Source organism: Manis pentadactyla, chromosome 2 (genome assembly GCF_030020395.1).
Source record: "Manis pentadactyla isolate mManPen7 chromosome 2, mManPen7.hap1, whole genome shotgun sequence".
NCBI lineage: Eukaryota > Metazoa > Chordata > Mammalia > Pholidota > Manidae > Manis > Manis pentadactyla.
The window spans coordinates 130,006,669-130,026,515 of record NC_080020.1 but is presented as its reverse complement, the minus strand read 5'-3'; the positions used below and the strand labels follow the sequence as shown (position 1 = coordinate 130,026,515).

General features: G+C 46.1%; 1 protein-coding gene across 2 annotated transcripts in view; it reads right to left on the bottom strand.

Moving 5' to 3' along the window:
• ANKH (ANKH inorganic pyrophosphate transport regulator) overlaps positions 1 to 19,847 on the bottom strand; it is a 135,983-nt gene that overhangs the window by 40,076 nt on the left and 76,060 nt on the right. Inside the window, exons 3-7 of one of the 2 annotated variants that reach the window (XM_036896659.2) lie at positions 13,699 to 13,817; positions 10,642 to 10,725; positions 4,537 to 4,707; positions 2,678 to 2,812; positions 404 to 496 (exon numbers count right to left, since the gene is read on the bottom strand). In XM_036896659.2, the coding sequence (XP_036752554.1) occupies positions 404 to 496; positions 2,678 to 2,812; positions 4,537 to 4,707; positions 10,642 to 10,725; positions 13,699 to 13,817 (602 nt within the window). The remainder of the gene's footprint in view (positions 1 to 403; positions 497 to 2,677; positions 2,813 to 4,536; positions 4,708 to 10,641; positions 10,726 to 13,698; positions 13,818 to 19,847) is intronic. The other variant, XM_036896660.2, reaches the window with a different exon arrangement.

Here is a 19,847-nt window from a genome sequence, read left to right as displayed (position 1 = left end):
TGAGCTTGTGAGCTCAAGCACACAACTTCCTGTCTAAACCTTCCCCTCAGCTAGGAGGTCAGCAAAGGATTAATTTAATTAAACAAAAAACAGAAACAAAACCCAATATATTAAAATTTTTTGAGAGAGTATTTCCCTTGTGTAAACAAATTCTTTCTCAGTAGGAATAACCTAACAGTGAGTATGAGTTTGGTGAGGCATTATGTCATCAGCATCCCTGCAAGCTTAAATTTGCCTCTGTTACTACTTTCTAAGGGAAATTCTCCACATTTACCTCGACATTCTCAACACCACATTCACCTTAAGGAGGGGATGAGATGGAGAAATAGCAGAGTGTCCCTCATCAGAGATCCCTGTCTATCAAATGCTAATTTCAAGGAGTGTGTTTCTGACACGTTCTCACCTTGTCAAAAGCAGGGTAGACAGCGCGGATTTCCGTCAACCAGCCATATGGCATGTGACCCACAGGGTACGTGGCTGTCAAAATTGCCACTGCCTGCAAGAGGAAGAGCCAGCAAAGTTACCATCGGCACCTGCAGAGGGCATCACCAGTAGCTGCTGTCTGCCACGTGGCAGAGCAGCCAGCCACCGCAGACACATCGCTCCACAGCAAGTGACAAACATTGGCCAGCCACGGGAGGCCCAGGGAGCGATGGTGCGGTGGGAGCTCCACGGTGTCCCTGGGAGGGGCATGAGGGGGCCCAAGGAGTGCAGTGAGACCCGGACAGGTCTTGTTTTATGTGAACCCAATGGCACACACATCCAGATGGCTGCCTTGAGAAACCAAGGTCGCAGCCCAAGTCCACCAGACTCCAGAATCCGCCCACTCCATTGAGCCAAATGGAACATTCCAGTCTAGCCCAGTTCTTAAGTCTCAGAAGGCAATTCTGAGCCTTCTCCACTCCCCAGAGAATCTTTGCTCCGGATCCACCCCTATGTCTCCATCCAGACCTTCAGGACGGCTGACGGTACGGGTTTGCTGATGGCTTTCTGAAACTCTCCTGTGACTCAACTCATTTCCAATCTATTTGGCCAGGAGAGCTCAATCTTATTTTTTAATTTAAGAAAACTAAATAAATTTTTCTTATGGGAAGCCAAACACGTTCTTCCATGAAAATGAGAGTTTCTTTTCTTACACGAATGAAAAGGAAGGAACATGGAAACAGAGCATCAAACCCTACACTCTGGCAGAGACCAACCCTCTAACTAGCTAGTGAAGGGGGAGTACAGGCTTCCTCTATTTGGATTAACAGTGGTGCCAGGAGCCCGAGGTGAGTTGCCAGCTGGGTGAAGAAACTGCTGGGAGCAGCGATACAAAGGACCAAACAGAGCCCTGGAATGGGGCGGACCCAGACACAAATGCCCACTCCATCACCCACCAGCTGGGAGGAGCACGAACCGTCTCAGGCCTCCCTTTCCATTCCCCCAGCAGCACCGTGACAATGACGACACGCACCACCCACGGTTGTTGGGATCGATGAAATGTACATAATGCGGACATATAAGCTGATGACCAATAAACGTCAGCCCTGTACCCTACATGCTGTGTGTCTATGCACTGGGGCCAATTTAGAAGCGGCTCTAACATACCATTTGACTTGTGTTTCTTTTTTAAGGAGAAGATGGAATTCTAGCATCCAGGTGATGGGGATCACACACGCTGTCTGTACAGGGAAGCTTAAACTGATGTAGTTAAGTAAAAAATCTGCTGTGTGTAATGGGAGTCACCCAAGATGACATCCATGATTCAAAACATGAAATCTAGGGACAAATTGAGGCAAGAGAAAGTGTTCCACTTGTAATTTATGTGCTTCTCTGTCAAGCCAACATGAGCTGCTTGCCAGGCATGGAAAACTGGCAGGAGACCCCAGGCAGAGACATGCTGACAGCGCATTCAGGGGCACTGTGTAAACAGCAGGCCCTACTGAGCAGCCACCAACCTTCCTGAGGGATCAGCAGTTCCAGAGACAGAATTAATTCTCCAGAAGGCGGAGGAGGATGAAACAAATGAAGCGATTCTGTTTGTTTGTACCACACCTGAAAGATGGAAAAAATGACTGCACTCTTTCTATGGAGCAGCTGCCAGTTTCCAGGTAAATTTCTTGAGCTGTGAGTGAGTAAATAACAGCGATCCTCATTTGGGGAAGGGCAGGCTGCCAAGGAGCACAGGAGCCAGGATGACGGGGTGGGGTGTGTAGGAGGGAGGAGAAAAGGCAGGTGCAACTAGGCTGGGTCACAACGGAGGCATCGGCCCTCCACTGTCTCGGGATCTCCACTGCTTCTGCTGTGGATGGCATAGTCCACCGTCCTCTGCAGCTACAGTGAAGTGGCATCATGCTGACTCCATGAGAAATGGAAAGGCCATGGGGCAGGAGTCCAAAAGTCTGCATTCTAATACTAGCCCAGCTACTTGCTAGTTTTGTGTCGTTAACCTTGTCCCTGCCTCGGTTTCCTCATAATGGCCAACAAGATGGATGAAGGAGACATTTCCATACTTGTAAAAACACAGAATTACATGATTATAAGATATTCATGGCTTCCCCATTGTGTGTCACATAATTTCATGCCACAGGTGTGGTTTCTCAAGATGACCGGGTAGCAGGTTTGCCATTCACCGTCCCCACCCCATGCTTCACAAGGTGACTATGCATGTCCACGGGCCCAGGAGCTGGCCTACCTCTGTAGCTGCAGAACTGCCGCCAAGGTCCCGGGAAACAAAGAGGTTGACAATAGGCCTGCTGATTCTCTGTGTGGCCAAGATGAGGGCCAAAGGCCACCAGAAGCTCAACATCTTTCTTATTGTTGCATCTCCCTGCATCAAGAAATGGAGATAAAAAAGTTGACGAAACTCTAGAAGCAGAATGGAAAAAAAAAATTCAGAGCCAAAGACTTTTGATGTCATTTCACCATCCTAAAAAATAATACAAGGAAGAGCCTCTGTAGATAAGCCCAGCTGAATTAAAATAAAAAGTAGTTTTATTAGAAGACAGTTGGAAAGTGAAATCAAAACACACACTTAAGCTTGATGAATGCAAACCACTCTTTTCCAAACAGGGCGACTGTGACCCAAGCAGCACCCGGCTCCACGGCCTGAGAAACAGGCTGGAAATTAGTTTTTGTTTAAATCATCACACTGACTGGCCAGAAGCCATGTCACTAAGAAGTAACTCTCAATGTAAAAAAATCATTACAATTTGGTTTGGAATCAATTAGCTCACAAAGGTGCCTAATTATTTGGGCAGTGTCTAAATCCACTACAGAGGCTGTCCTTCTCAAAGCTCTGACAGAGCCATGTGAATGTCCAGAGGCAGATACAAAATAAAAGAATGGTGAAGAAAAGGCAATTCATTAAGAATTCTACAGCAAAGATGTGTGCTACCTTTAAATCCTGGCTCTCCTATTTAACTTTGGTCTTGATTCTTCATGAGGGTAAGAGTTACATCATGGAGCCATCTCAACCACTTTAATTCATTTCCCTTTGCTGATGGCTGCATGTTAAGAGATGGCTTGTCACCATCAAGACCAAGCTGATGTAGCTGTCCTACTATGGAAAGAACTAGATTGGGTTTTATTGAGGGCATGATTTCAGATCAAGGCAAGAAGTCAATACAATTATTGTTCTGATATGATGAAGGTGACATGGGGTCAAAGGCGGGATCAGGGGGTGGAGTGTGATGATTTATTCAGGGCTGTATATAATCATGCGTATCTGCCTTAAAGATAGATGGAAACAAACCCAAATGATGTCTAACACCTATGGGTGGAAAAGATTAATATACATATCAACCAGATACTGAGCATACTTATAATGAAAAGAATGCTTTGGGCCCTCGTGTAAGATTACACCTTGCTTGTATCTTATTCAACTTCTGTGCACAGGTCAATCTCTGCCTCCATCAACAAGGCTTCTTAGACCACGCTGCTATCTGCCTTCCTCCCGCTTTGGTGGTGCTCGTTTGATCTGTGCAGGCTGTGTGCTGTCTTGAATTCAGTCTCACTGTAGCTTCTGTGTTGGTCTCATGTGCCAAGTGGAACGTAAAGTTTGAGGGTAGAGACCATATTTAAAATTTTCTATGTCACCTTATGGTCAGGAAATACTCTGTTCACTCCACAGAAGGCATGTGAGTGAGTAGTTGTTACTGGATGGTACAGAAAGTATGAACGAAGCCTGTAACTCTGCTGTGAAATTAGAAATAATCAAATGTGAGGTCAAAGGTGCCATGGGTCCTGAAATCTTTGTTGACTTACAGAATGAGTTTTTGACAACAGAGTAAGAAGAACCCATTCACGTATCTGCTCCTTGGCCTGACATGGCTCCTGGTGCCCCAGTCTCCTCTGGGGCCAGGGAAGTGGACAGTGACCTCTGAGATCTCTCCCCTCTCCAGAGCTCATTAATTCTCCATCCATCTCTCCCTGTGGACACTCCTTCCTACTTGACATCTCAGTGCACATGCTCATGAGTTCTCATTTCATATGGGGTGGGGAGAACCGTATTCCAACAAACGCACAGACAGGCCACTGGCTCCTAGGACGTACCCCCAACTCTGGTCCACTCCTGTCGGGGATGATGTCGTGGATGTTCCTGTAGTAGCCCAGGCACAGGGTGGTGCAGCGCACCAGGGCGCCCATGTACAGGGAGAGGATCGGGATGAGCAGAGGCTCTCTGCATTCCAGGTGACTGTGAAGTAAAATGGCTACAAAAACGACCTGGGAGATGGGAAAACAAGAACATGGCAGAGGGGATTAGATGGAATCAAGTCAACACAAGTGCTTCCGACCTCTGGCACCGGAGGAGACAGATCTCTGAATGGCTTCCTTAATGTTGGCCAGGAAGAGAGGAGAAACCCGGGCTAGAGCTCAGGGCTGCTCTCGTAGGATTCAGGGTCAGGTATCTGGGGTTCACCGGAAGAGCACACAATCATTTAGCTCTGTGCACCACCAAGATTCTTTTAGGGGAGCTGCACACCAGGTTAAGGTTACTGCTAGAAAACATCTAGGCACATTGCTCCCCTCGGCCTCCCAGAAGATGCCACAGAGCTTTTCCCTCCTGAGGCTGGATACTTGCATAATCCACACCTGGAACCTAAGCTCACAAGGGAAAAACAGTGGTGATCAATGGTGGCATACAGAAAAACAGACCTTAACACGTACAGGATGAATTTCACTGGAAGTACTGCAAAAATCATGGCTGTTAATTACTGTAAGATAAGCTAAATCAAAATCGAAAATACTAACTTCTTTGCATAGATGGAAAAAAAAGAGCAAAGAAGGACTGGAATAGTAATGAAGTGCTCATCTCTACTGACTGTATAGTCTCTGAAGCAAATTGCACAAGGTATTTAACCTCCCACTCTGCTGACAGCAGAGCAGCAGCTCAGCCTCTGTCCAGAGTCCTCAGGGATTTGCACATTCAGAGGACTGCGGAGGCGGGCAAGGGCAAGAATAAAGTAACGGTGAGGGGGGACCATTCCTGAGCTACACCGGCCTTGGTAGCCAGACACCTGAGAAACTGTAGGCCTGTGAACTGTGTCATCGCCCAAGGATCCTGATCATGGCATCGTCAAGGTATCAGTGATGACAGAAGGCTGAAAGCAGCTGCAGGCTGAGTGTGATTCCTTGGAGGATGCATTCAATTGCTGCAGGGAACACAGAAGAGCTGGGTACTCCCCAGAAACACTTCTAAATGCAGTAAAAGTATCAGACGCTCAAGGCAGTTTGCTTACAGCATGGACTGACACACATACCCACTGTCATTCTCAAAGCCAGTCAGTGAGACGGGCTCGGTCACTGGGCCTCAGGAATACACAGGACAGAGTACTAGTGGGCATGACTGCTGCCTGCAGCACAGGCATGAGCTCACACACACCTAGGACACAGCAGAGCCCAGGGACGGAGGTAATGATGCATGTGATGGTCTCCATGCCTGTGGCTTCCAAGTGGAATGACTAATGTGTTAACAAGGATGTGAACACCAGCTGGGGAAGGCTGGCTGAGGACGCACTGAGTTTGGAGAAGGCTGGAGGTTCTGTGATGGGGCCAAGAGGCCCATGCATTTCTCTGATGAATCAGATGCCTCTAAGGAGCCCCGCCACGCAAACTCAGATGAGTATGTCTGTAGCAGGGGAACATCTGCCACATACAAAACCTAGAGTGTAAACCAAGACGCTTGTGTGCAGACACTGAAAACTCATTGTACGAAGAACGATTACGTAAGGGATCAACCCCTCCTCTGCCAAGTCCAGGAAGGTTCCCAGGCTGTACGGACGGCCTTACAAGACAAGGTCTGAAAGCAGGACCAGAGAGGATCTGGACATGAAGGAAAGGGAGACGTGATCGGGGGGAAGTCAGTGTGGATGGTGAGGAAGCAGCCTGAGGGGCAGCGGGCCCTAAGGACAGAGGGAGGCGAGGTGCACTGGCCAGATCTCGCTCAGCCAGAGGACAGATTTTGCCAGCCTCCCTCCTATTTTTAGTAGTTTGATGCCATGGGGCCCAACACCTGTCATAAAGCTTACATCTTCACTGTAGATGGTATTGTTTATCAGTTTAAGGTAACACTGGGGACTTCGGCATTTCCATCCAGAGTTAGGATTTGGAATCTGATAAAGACATCAAAAATTCAGCTTATTTTCTCAGGGGAACCTCCTGTCTCAGTGGGGAGGATTCTCCCAGTGAGAACCTGTTAGGTGCTGGTCTGAACCTGGTGCTGGGGATTCGTGACAGATAAGGTAGCCCCAGACTCCACTCCCCAGGAGCTAACGTCAGTGCAGGAGGCCGGGACACACCATGCTGCCAGCCCCTGACCGCTGGCCATGTCCATGAAGGACAGAGCCAGGCCACGGCGGGAGGGAGGTGCCCCACACCAGGGGGCTATCTGAGCTGAGACCTCCAGCCTCGGGAGGAGGTAGCCGGTGGGCAGGAGTTGGTGGGGGGGGGAAGAACTGAGGGTACTATTTCCTTCTGGGCAGAAGGGTCCTGGCAAAGACGCCCAGGGAGGCCACCCAAGGTCCTGAGCGCAGGGCCTGTGGCTGGAGAGCAGAGCATGGGGGTGGGGAGCTGGGGTGAGGGGAGTGCCAGGCTGGAGAGGGCGCAAGGTCCACGGGGCTTCAGGGCCTTGTTGGCCACACTAGGATTTGGGTTTTTATCGCATGAACACTCGCAAGCAATTTTAAAAGTAGGTTTTAAGCAGAGGGTGTGATGGCCAGAACTTCAGTAAGGACAGGTCGCTGTGGCCGCAGTGGGGAAGGATGGAGGCGAGCCAGAGAACATGTGGAGTGGCCTGGCAGGTAGTCCGGCTGGGAGCGGTGAGCCTTGGACGGGGCAAGGGCAGCAGCGATGGAACAAGAGCTCAGATAAACGGAACCTCTAAGATTGAAATGGAAAAGGCTGGGTGATGAAGAGGGGTGCTCCAAGAGGGGTGCCCATGAGGTAGTGCCATTGATACAGGAGGTGTGAGCTTAGGGGCCCTCTGAGGGAGCTGGGTGCAGGTGTCACAGAGACACTTAGATACCTTGTCTCAAGTCCGGAGGAGAGGGCTGGGCTGCAGATGTCTATTTGGGGACCATCAGTCATGTTACAGATAGTATAAACCCAGGATATGGACTTGGTTTTTCATGAAAAGAATTCAGGGTGAGTAGAGAGAAGGGTCTTGAGGAACTTCAACGTTTCCATGACAAACACATGAGCTTCAGAAGTAGAACCACCGGACTGTGGTGGTGAGAGCTGGGAAGGTCCAACGGCCTCAGAGAAATCTTGTTTTGATATTGAGCAAGCTAAAAAGGGCCAGGTGGTCATGTAATAAAACAGAAACAGCAGTATTTTTCATAAAACCCTTGGCAATGTGATTGCCCCAGGGAGGGAGACATCAGTGGAGTGAGGAGTGGCTGAGACATCCAGGAAGGTAACTGGCGTGTCACTGGGGTGACGGCACAAAGTCATTAGTGAGAACTGTCTGGGTGGACTGTGGGGTGGAAGTCAGCCTGGAGTAGACAGAAGGATGAGAGTGAGTAAACGTGGGTAGAAACCACCCTTCTGCAAGGTTTGGCTATTAGGTACTATATATAGAGAGAGAACTGTAGCTACAGAGGTACATGGGAGCCAGAAAAAGCTTCCTGTTGTCTTAAGAAGCAGGTGTTTGATAATGTTCACATGTCAAGAGAAGTGATCCAGGGGACAGAGGATAGAGCACAGATAACTGAGTAAGGTTCCTGAGAAAGGAGGACGGGACAGGATGCAGGGCCCAGGTGGCAGATGCAGTCCTGGACAAAGGAGGGATCCCTCCTCTTCCTTAAGGGGGGAAAGCAGACATGAGGCAAGGCTCTGAAGTAGGCTTGTAATTTGGTGGCCAGATGTTGAGGAATTCAGTTGCTTCAATTTGCTCAGTAAAGGGTGACATGAGGTCATCTGTTGGGAAGACGGAGGTGGGTAGAGGCCCTCTGACCTCACTCCTGGGGGCAGTTGAGCGAGGCGCTGACACTGAAGTTGCAGTTTGGTTAGTTTGCCCTGTGGTGTAACTTTCTGCAGGGGCTGGAAGGTGCGCATCTAAGGTGGGTGGGGACGGAGATCTTGCCAGTGGCTGACATGAAAAGGCAGGAGGCAATGGCATTTACAGCAGTGCAGCCTGATTCCTGAGCTGGGGTCCTGGGGTCCCATCTGAGGGCTCTCAGCCGATCTCAGAAGGCAAGGGACAGGACTGGAGGTCCTCGGAAGGTCCAACAGCCTCAGAGAAATCTTGTTTTGATATTGAGCAAGTGAAGAAGTGCCAGGTGGTCATGAAATAAAAACAGAAACAGCAGTATTTTTCATAGAACCCTTGGCAATGTGATCGGAACATAAAACTGTTATAATCATCACGGCACAAAAAACATCTCACGTTTGGGGCAAACCACGAGCTTTTTTGTGTTACTGTATGAAGTCAATTATCTTAAGTCAAGTTTTTTAAAAATGGGAGTTGCTACTGAAATTCAGGGCATTATCAACTATCTTCATTCTATCATTGATTACTCATTATCTATCTATGCCAAGGTGGTATTTCAAATGACTGCCTAGGATGGGTTTACTCGCTACCACATTAATTAATTCCAAGTGATGAGAGGAATTTACTGGGAGTAGGGGGTGGGGGTAAAGGACTTAGGAGCACAAGTCAAATTTAGCCCCTCAACCAACCACATTGCAGTAGGCACTCAAACTGCAAGGTTTAAAATAACTACTTCACCAGGAATAGCCCAGGGACAGATGGTATCTGAATCTGGCTTCCATCTCCTACCTAACCAGATGTGTTTATTCGGAATTTGCAAGCCCTCCCTGCAGGCAAGGACCAGGTTTAAAACTGAGAAGGAAAAGGGCTGTAGGCGTGAACTGGCAAAGCCTTTTTCAGGGATATGTTTTCTTCTTCTACTCCTGGATCCTTACTATATTTATCTTATGCAAAGTTAAGTTTTTTAGTTTTTTTTACCCTTCAGAAAACACACATTTACAAATGCTCACCGAATTGCCGGTGCCAGTATTGAAAATGAGAGGTGTTCTTTAATTTCAAATTTAGTGATTAGAGAGAATAAGGAATTTAGTCTACCTCTTGGATGATAAATTTAAAATAAGACCAGGACAAAATTCTCTAATAACTTCCAAAGAAAATTAACAAAGATAAATAGCAAGGAAGCCTGTTAGCTATTGTTCACACATGCACATGCTTGACACATGCACAAACACAGTGTTAGCAGGAATTAATGTAAATTACTTCTCATAGTGATCCGTGGAATAAATGCAATTAATTTGGAAATTTAATTCTTGGTCTTTAGGGAGGTCCTAACAGTTTAAGGTAGATTATTTCAAAAAGGTGGCTGAAAGAATAGCATGTACACTAGGGAAAAATGAGGAAGAAAGGCACGGAAATGTTTATAGAATGGAATTGAGAAACAGGAAGGGAGCTTAGAAATCGATCTAACTTCTTCCTCCAAGAAGAAATCATTCTCCCCAATTCCTGATTGTAGCAACTAAGACTAAGATATAGATTACAGTAGTTAACTCTGATTTCCTGCTGAATTTCTCATGTGGTACCCTTGATGGAAGAAGAAAGGAAGGAGAATGGAAATCCAGGGCTGGTGCCAGGCCCCAGGGAACTGGACTCAACAGAAAGGGCAGTGTGGGCCTGCCTGGCTCTTTTCAAATGTGGGGAAATGAGGTGTGAATGGCAGCCCTGTGCAGCAACAACATGGGAAACAACATTTAAGAATAATTCCTAAGAGTATTCCCTAGAACTGAGTAATTGGCGATGCACTGTCGGGCCACACAGAGGGCCACGTGCACACCTGGCTGAGGGCACAGGGACACCATGGCCACCCAAACATGGGTTAGCTGTGAATTACAGCCATTTTACAGGCAAACTCTTTAAAAATAAAGGCCCAAACCTTTGATACTGAATTTAAATTCCTACAACCCTCATTGTAATAAGATTATATATATGTATATTCCAGGAGGTTTCATTTTCTCTTTCATTTAACAAACCTTGATCGAGGTCCACATTTGACTTGAGTAGAACAGGAGCTCACCGCAGAGTGAATGAATGTACATGAGACATCAGGTGGTTCTGGCACTCACCACAAAAGGGCTCTGGGTAAGCTTAGCTGACACACAGACCATATTTACCTGAGCTATGACATCTGAGATTGAGGCACATCCCACCAGGAAACTGTATTTGTGTTTTAAGAGAATGCCAGCATGGGTCCATGCCTGCCAGAAAGAAAAGAATTTGGCATGAGGTAAACCATCAGGACTGTATTATTTCTGGGTGCTATGATTTACTGGGCATTCCTGAAACAGACTTTATACCCCCAAACCTCAGTAGCACAGGTTCGATAAATCTTTGGCTGGTAAAATGACTATAATTTGGCCTGGTGGCTAGATCCACATTAGATTTTTACGGGGCATCAGTGACTGCACAGTATTTACTGAGAACCATTTATATGCAGACTGGCATGCTGGATAGGCTCACGTGCCTGGCAGGGAAGCCGGGTGAATACCGAGAACGGAGGGAACACAGTCCTCTCTCTCTGAGCAGTGGGAGCCACAGAGCAGCAGCTCTCTCCTTATATGAACCACGTAGGCATGAGGAGTCTATTTGGTTCTGAGTTATTTCAGTCATTACAGGTTCTCACTGACTGATTAGGGCTCCACTGTTCCTTGCGGCTCAGGGTCGGGCAGGGTCTTGTTTGCCACTTGGTGCCTTGGAGGGAAACTAACAGGAAAGTCCTATAATGGAGCATGGCTGAAAAATTCAAGGGATGTCAGGTTTGGAGAAAGTTTTTTAAGTTCAAGATAGGATCTGTTTAAGGATCATGCTTCTAACCTATACATAATCTGGAATGACACAGAAATAACATTTCATGTGAGCTAAACACAATCAAGACAAATATGGTCTATTCCCTAGGTCTTTGTCGAGACTTCCTATTGCAGCTGCTCCACCCACTCCCTTCCTCAGTGCCTAACTCCCAACGTGCCAAATATGAAAAGAAAGGCAAACTGTAGATAACATTTGCAAATAGTGGCTGGTGGGCTATCTTTGTTGACCATAAGCCATCTGGATGATAAGCTTTGTGGTATTCAAATATTATCTCTCCTATCAATATTATGAGGGCCATGCTGCCCAGTGTGTGTGTGTGTGTGTGTGTGTGTGTAAATTCTCATTATTTTGGTTTTTATTAGCAGTCTCTTACTGCTGGGTCTCTTGGGCAGTTAATAGATGAAACAGGGCAGAAACGGTGCTAACCGCTGATGTTCTGGTGTTACACTGAGTTTTAGAAACTCATGGCAAATACAGACGGCTGAAGGGAGGTGGGACACAGGGCACTTAGGAGTCTTGGATTCATTTTTAGCCCCAAGTTCCCGGAATTCACTGCAGATCTGCAGTTCTTCTGTGTTTATGGTCTCCCGATACAGATCGGGGGAGGCACTAGCATAGTATCATGGACTCGGCCGAGAAGCTGGGTTCTTTGAGGATGGGACAAGTACTCTTAAGTCTTTAGGGTCAGTTCTCTACTGATTTGAAAGCACTATGGTGCTGCCAGAGGCCAGGTGGGCACCACGGGGATCTGGCTTTACAGACTCTGACCCCTTTGCCTGTGTGTGTGTGTGTGTGTGTGTGTGTGTGTATGTGTGTATGTGTGTATGTGTGATGTGTGTGTGGTGGGGGAGGTATGTTTAACTAGTAAATACACCTAATGATAAGAAAGAGAAAATCCAGGTACAGGGGTTCTGATGGTCAAATTCTCCCACCTAAAGTGACATCACCACAATTGAGAATCAGAACCTTTGCATCATAGCTTAGAGTTAATATTTAAGGCTATGACACCAACTGTAGGAAGCTATCAGAGACTCAGTGAGATGGTGCCAGGAACCTAACCACAGGTCAGCGAAGGCTTCTGGTAACATTTGAGAAGACGGACCACCTGTATTTTAGGATTAGGATTTAGGGCCGCTGCCTGACTCCTTACAGGTGGATGCTTGCCTCACACAGCTGATGTATACAAAACCTGAGGTAAGGGGTGCTAAAAAACTGTACAGATTAACATGTTTTTAAGTCTCCTTCCAAGGCGGGGCCCAAAGAAAGAGTTTATTTTCCAGCATGGGACATTATTGGAAATTTTTTTTTTTTTTTTGCTAAGTTTCTTTTATATCTATAACACAGACGAACAGGGAAAAAGCATTCTCTGAGAACTCTTCAGTATCGTGATAAAGCATTTAATCTATGGAAGTGAGCTGCCCTCAGCTGATGTGGTAAAGCTGGTTATTAAAGCACTGAAATCCTATCAATATATTCAAGAGATTCTTATCCTAAAAAGCTCTGGGTGTGTTTGCCATACAAGTGGTAAGTTTATCAGAAGGCTATTCTGATACTTTGATCTTGAAAGAATCAGAAAAGAACTTGGTATCTGAATTAAATCTTCAAATGGGTTTCCTTGCCTCCTGCCAGCACTTGTGGCAAATACAGACAATTCTCATAAAATAAACTGACGAGGTGGACTGGTTAAAAGCCAGTGGTCAACTGGAACCCTTCTGCACTGCTGGTGGAGATGCGAAATGGAACCGCTGCTATGGAAATCAGTGTGAGGATTCCTCAAAAAGTTAAAAATAGAAATACCATATGATCCAGCAACTGCACTTGCAGGTATATATCTGAGAGAGTTAAAGCTGGGATTCAGAGATATTTGTACACTCGTGTTCACAGCAGCAGTATTCATAATAGCCAAAAGGTGGAAGGAAACCCGGTGTCCACTGACAGATGAATGGATAGGCAAAATGTGGTCTCTACATGCAATGGAATACCACTCAGCCTTAAAAAGGAAGGACATTCTCACACATGCTAAAGTATGGATGAACCTTGAGGACATTTTACTAAGCGAAATAAACTAGACACAAAAGGACAAATGCTGTGTGACTCCACTCCTATGAGGTCCCTAGAGAAGTCAAATTCATAAGAGACAGAAAGCAGAATGGTGTTGTCAGGGGCTGGGGGGGTGGGAGAAAATGCAAGTTATGTTTAATGGGGACAGTAGTTTCATGAGATGAGAACAGTTCTGAGGATTCACACTGTGTTAATTTACTGCATGCCATTGAGTTGTACACATAAAAATGGTTGAAATGGCAAATCTTTCATTGTATTTCACCATCATTAAAGAAAAAATGCCAACAATCTTCTCTACTTACCATTGCATCCATAAAAGGGAAGGCAGCAAGATACAGGAAGGCCCTTCTCGTTTTGTTCCCCACGGACTCATCCACATGGTGCAGTTTATTGATGATGTAATAGCCTAAGTCACTGTATGCTGCAAAGGGTCAAAAAGCACACATGGCAATATTTAGAAAAAGTTATCTTTATAAGGCTTTTCTCTCGAAAGTTTAAAAGCAATTTTTTTTTTTGAGAGGGTATCTCTCATATTTATTGATCAAATGGTTGTTAACAACAATAAAATTCTGTATAGGGGACTCAATGCACAATCATTAATCAACCCCAAGCCTAATTCTCAACAGTCTCCAATCCTCTGAAGCATAACAAACAAGTTCTTACATGGTGAACAAGTTCTTACATAGTGAATAAGTTCTTACATGATGAACAGTGCAAGGGCAGTCATATCACAGAAACTTTTGGTTTTGATCACGCATCATGAACTATAAACAATCAGGTCAAATATGATTATTCGTTTGATTTTTATACTTGATTTATATGTGAATCCCACATTTCTCCCTTATTATTATTATTATTATTATTTTTTTTAAATAAAATGCTGAAGTGGTAGGTAGATGCAAGATAAAGGTAGAAAACATAATTTAGTGCTGTAAGAGGGCAAATGTAGATGATCAGGTGTGTGCCTATAGACTAAGTATTAATCCAAGCTAGACAAGGGCAACAAAACATCCACGGATGCAGAAGATTTCTCTCAAAACAGGGGGGGTGAGGTTCTAAGCCTCACCTCTGTTGATCCCCAATTTCTCACCTGATGACCCCCCTGTGACTGTGCCTATCTTAGGTTGTTCCTCCCTTGAGGAATCTTACCCGTCTCTGGCTAACCAGTCATCTTCCGGGGCCATACAGGGAGATGTAAAGTTGGTAAGTGAGAGAGAAGAAATATTCTTTGAAAAGGTTAGCTTTTTACTTCTTAAAAGCAATTTTAAATGTAGTATTTGTTTTTTTGGAGAAAAAATTAGAAAATTTAGATGAGCGAATGAAAGAAAATCATCTATAATCCCACCCCTCTACCCAGAGAGGGTCATGGTTAACAACACTCTGGGTTCTGATTGCCCAGTGCTTGTATGGGTGTGTGTGGGGAGTATGCGTGGGGGGTATGAGTGTGTTTTAATATAAAAATTTACATTAGAAATAGGATCTTACTGTTTGTGTATATATATATATATATATATATATATATATATATATATATGTATATATATATACTCTGTAAACCATGCACATCTTTCATGATATCCTTCTACATTTTAGTGGTTGCACTGAAGTCCTTTTTGTAGGTTTACTTATGAGCTAAAGTTTCCTCAATCTTCTATTATTGTACATTTAGGTTTACATTATTTTGATGTTATTAAAAATAAAGAATGCTTGATGGATACATTGGAAGCTAAATGTTTATATGTGTTCTTAATTATTCACTAATGGAAAATTTCTAAATGTTAATATGCCTTTTCAGTAAAAAGTTTTAAAGCCAACTTTCACCACGTGTCATACCTTTTGTTTCATTTTTTTGGAGGAAGGTGGCAACCATTCCCCCCAGTGGAAGAGTGAGGGGCTTCCCAAGTCCCTCCGCCTTCAGGATCTGTGACTGGTGTGGGACTGGAACATAATGGGCACTTAACCAGTGCAGGCAGAATGAATGCACAGGTGCCCAGCAGGTATAAAGGAAGGAAGAGGGAGGTCTTCTTAATGTATCACCTCGGCATTCTGGCAGATATTACTAGTAAAGGTTAAATAAAATATTAAGTGTTTTTCTGTCTCATTAAAGCATGTTTAGGCTATATAGGAAAACAATAACCTGTTTTTCATAGTGCTTAAACAGCAGTGTTCCTGCTGTTTTCTTTCTTTCATAAATATGAATACTTGACAGCCACAGACGCTCCACAATCAGAAAGGAGGTAGAATGGAGGAGGAGTCTCACCTTACATGAAATAATAAAAATCCCTCCCCCCATTTCAAAGTTTGAGGGATTACTTAGTATCATATTAACGGGCAAAAAGAAATACCCTGCTATTCTTTTTAGGGATTAGTCTTGCATCACGGGACTTTTGAATGAAGTGAGGTCTTCCAGATGATATCGAAGATATTTAAATGCGCACGTGGGAATCGCAGCGGGGGTAGAGGCTGCAAGGAAGTGACTTCAAGGGCTGGAGTGGCCCAGGGAACACGGCAGGGTCAGGGAAGGCCAATGCCAGACGAGAGGCCCAGTGCTGCCAGGTGAGCAGATGTGTCAGTGTGGGGTGTGGCGGGGCCGGCAGAGCCACCGAGGCAGCCAGAAGAGGAATCCAGGGGGAGGGTGTCCCATGGCCGAGGAGCCTAGGGAAGGCAAGGGGACGAGGAGGGAGACAGCTGCGATGTCCTGTTGAGATCTGGAGGCACGCGGAGGAGAGTGGATGAGAGGCGGCTTGACCTGACCCAGGAAGGCAGGGAGGAAAGAGGTTAGAAGTGCAAGTGAGACCTGAGACAGGCCAACCGAAACACGAAGCGAGGATGGAGATGTTATTCAACGACACAGAACGGTTTGTTTGAGTGCCCAAGCTTGGAAATTCTGTCTCCACATTTACTGCTGTTGAGTTTACTTGTACGCTCATTGTCACTTGGTCAGGAAACATTTACTGTGCTGGGACCCACAAGGAGATGGCCCTGCCCCTCCCACACAGAGGCTGCTGGAATGGTGGCAGCAGCCATGCTGGGTGAGCAGGGCAATGCGAAGCCATGTGCAGGGAGGGCTATGAATAGCTCGTGGGCTAAAATTCTCTGGTAAAGGTTAGAGCTGATATCACACGGCAGCTGAGCGGACTTGACTTGTGGTCAAAGCCAGGACCTTGCGCTGGTGAAAGACAGAACTAGAGGCAGCGCTGTGGGTTAAGCTGTGTCCCCTCAAGACTCATATGTTGAATCCAGGTCCCCAGCACCTCAGAACATGACCTTATTTGGCAACAGGGTCACTGCAGATAAAAGTAGTTAAGATGAGGTCACACTGGAGTAGAGTGAGCACCAACCCAATGTGACTGGTGTCCTAAAAGGGGGAAACTCAGACACAGGCAGATGTGCCCAAGGGGGCTGCCCAACGAGCATGACCGCAGGGATCAGGCGATGCTTCTACCAGCCAAGGGGTGACACAAATGGCCAGCAAACCACCAGATGCTGGGAGAGGGGCCTGGGCCAGGTTCCCCCTCGTGACCCTCAGAGGAGCCAGCCCTGCCCGCACCTTGATCTTCCAGCCTCCCAGCCTCCAGGACTATGGGACAGTAAGCAGTGGCCGTCTGAGCCACCCAGCCTGTGGTACTCTGTTAGGACAGCTGTAGCCAACCCATGCAAGTGGCTTCTGAAAACGGCAGAGAGAAATATTTTCCCGTGCAACTCTGGGGTGGGCGGGTTGGAGCAGTGGAGCAGGGCATGCCGTTTGCTGCGGTGGCCTGGGAGGGTAGAGATCAGTACAGATAAGCTTCTCTACCCTTTGTAAATATGCCTACTTATTAAAGATTCTAACTAAAACATCAAAAACAGTGCCTTTATGCAGAGTAATGAGGGGTAAACAATTCAAGTCTAACAGGGGCTGAGGGATGGCTGGGCGTGATGGCCGCACTGACTCTGCCAGGATGTGTCCCCTGGTCCCCCACTTGCTTTCTTCAGCTTGCACAGCCCCTGCAGGGCTCTCCTGGGGCCCCAGCCACCTGGGTACTTTGGGACAGATGGCCCAAGGCTGCTCTGGCTTCTTTTTACCTCTTGTCCTCTTTTAGCAACTAGAGGAAAAATTTGGAGGGTCAAGGAAATCAGCTTTCTCTCCCTGTTCTCTTTCCTTTCCTTCTACTCCTCTTCCACACAGTAGAGGGAGAGTCTGATTAAAACTACGAAGGTTGTTTCCACCTTGTGAGCTGGGCAGGTAAAACCCAGTTTTCACCTAGTCCCCTCCCTCCCCTCCTGTGCCCTGAGCTGTTTCTGGCTGGAGCTGTTGGCTGGGGGTAATTTGTTTAAAGTGTTTTGCATTGAGTCCATAATTACCAGGCTAGCTGCCTTAACAGCACTTAGTAACCTTCAACTTCTATAAACTGCTTCGCCAAGATTGTTTGAAGCAGCCTGTATTTCTTATGAAGAGCATAACATTAAAAAGGAAAATTAAACAAGGCTTTTGAACAGATGCAAATGGATTCCACGATGTGGGTGCAGTGGCTGGACACTCACTCGGCCTATTTACAGGCAGACAGTCTGAACCCGCCCAACCAAGAGGAAACCGGAAGGGCCATTCAAATCCCAGCTACTCGGACCTCTGCCCACCAGGTGATGGACCCTTTCCAGAATCAGTGGTTCTCAAGTTTGTCTATCCAATAGTTAATAGCACTTGTTGCAAAATGCCACAAAATAGTAATATTCATCAAAAGCCTTCTATATACCTGCATTTTCCCATGGGGATTGAGAAGAAAGCTCTCCTTCTATTTTAGTAACAGGATACTATGTGTATCTCTAAGAGGCAAATGTGAGAAACCTTATTCTAATTCAAATGACAAGTGTCCATGCTTAAAAGTCTCACTAGTACGATTGGTTGGCCCACTATGTTCTGTTTACTAGGCTTTTCACAGAGCAAGTAACACCACCCTTGTGTTTATAAGGGATCATTTCCAAAGTGCGTGTGTTTGTATGGCTGATATTTCAATCACTTCAACAAACATGGTTCAATGACTCATACATACCAGGTACTGCGCCAACACACTGGTTACCTGCGTGAGGACAGACATATGACATATTCATCTATAGTCTGCACCATGCAACACATACCTGGAAGGTATGGGGATGTGAGGTACAAACACTGTCTAGGCCTTAGATATCATAAACACATGCATAAAGTAAAGTAAATGTGAAACTTTAACACAAAAACATAAATTCTATCTCACTGGTACGAAGACTATCCTAGAGTGGAGTTTGGAATAATACATTGTAGGGTATCTGCTTCTCTGTGGAGAACATTCCTTATTCAGGTCTGAATTCCCAGGAGCTAGCCCAGGATTTGCCACACAGCAGGTGTTCAATATATATTGAAAAAACGTGTGAATCCACAATCCCCCAAAAGTGACAGGAGTGGACTGACTGCAAGAATGTTCCCAGTTCTGTCCTCCTTATATCCTTACTCTGTAATGAGACTGTGTGGTTCCTCCGGGCAAAGGGTGGACGTGCTTCCCTACTCCTTGGACCTGGGCTGGCCTGTGATTCGTCTCGGCCAGCAGTGTGCAGTGGCAGTGATGAGGTCCTCTTTGGATTCCTGGCCTCAAGAGGCCTTGTGTGCTCCATCTTCTCCCCTGGAGTATGGCCACAACTGTCTCAACAAGCCCAGGGGTGGAGGATGAGAGACTGTGGAAGAGAGCTCAGCAAAACAGCAGAAGCATCTGGACCCGCCTTCAGGGCAGCAGTCTCTCCTGCCTCTCAGCTGACCACAGAGACAGAAGCACGGCCCAATCCAGAAGCACTGCCCAGCCCACCCACGGTCTGGTGAGCGGGAATACATGCTGTGTCTGAGTCACTGAGGAGTGGAGTGACTGGTTACACAGTGACAAAGCTGTGAGACTATACTGAAACTGCCTGTTTATTCCTAGAACCCTTGCTGGTTAAAATTATGTCAAATTGTACCAATTCATCCTTCACAGGGCTGGTATATAATCCATGAATAATGGCAAAGTTTGTTGACAGGAGAAGGCTGACAACTGGAACCACTCTAGAAAGGACCGCAGTTGCTCACTGTAGGAGCAGGGGACCCTGTAAAGTCCTGCCCCTCTGAGCTCTGCTGACTGCCCAGGATGCTTCGGAACACAGACGAGGCCTCACAGGCCACTGCAGAGAAGAAATGTGCAAGAAAGTGAAAACCCACAGCAGTGGTTTCTGCATCAATGTGAAGTAGGAGGTCAGGCAAAACTAATTTCCATGCAGGGAAAATTAATTTGGACCCAAATGACACCAAATACAAGGTTAGCAAGTTTTCCTCTTTTATAGATTAATTAAGAAGGAGCAGCAATAAGATAACACCTACACCTTGACCATTGGCCTAAATTAAGGTCTGGTGGTAGCAAACCCCATGCCCTGAAATTTTAAAAAATGGTGTCTCACAGATGAATCCATACAC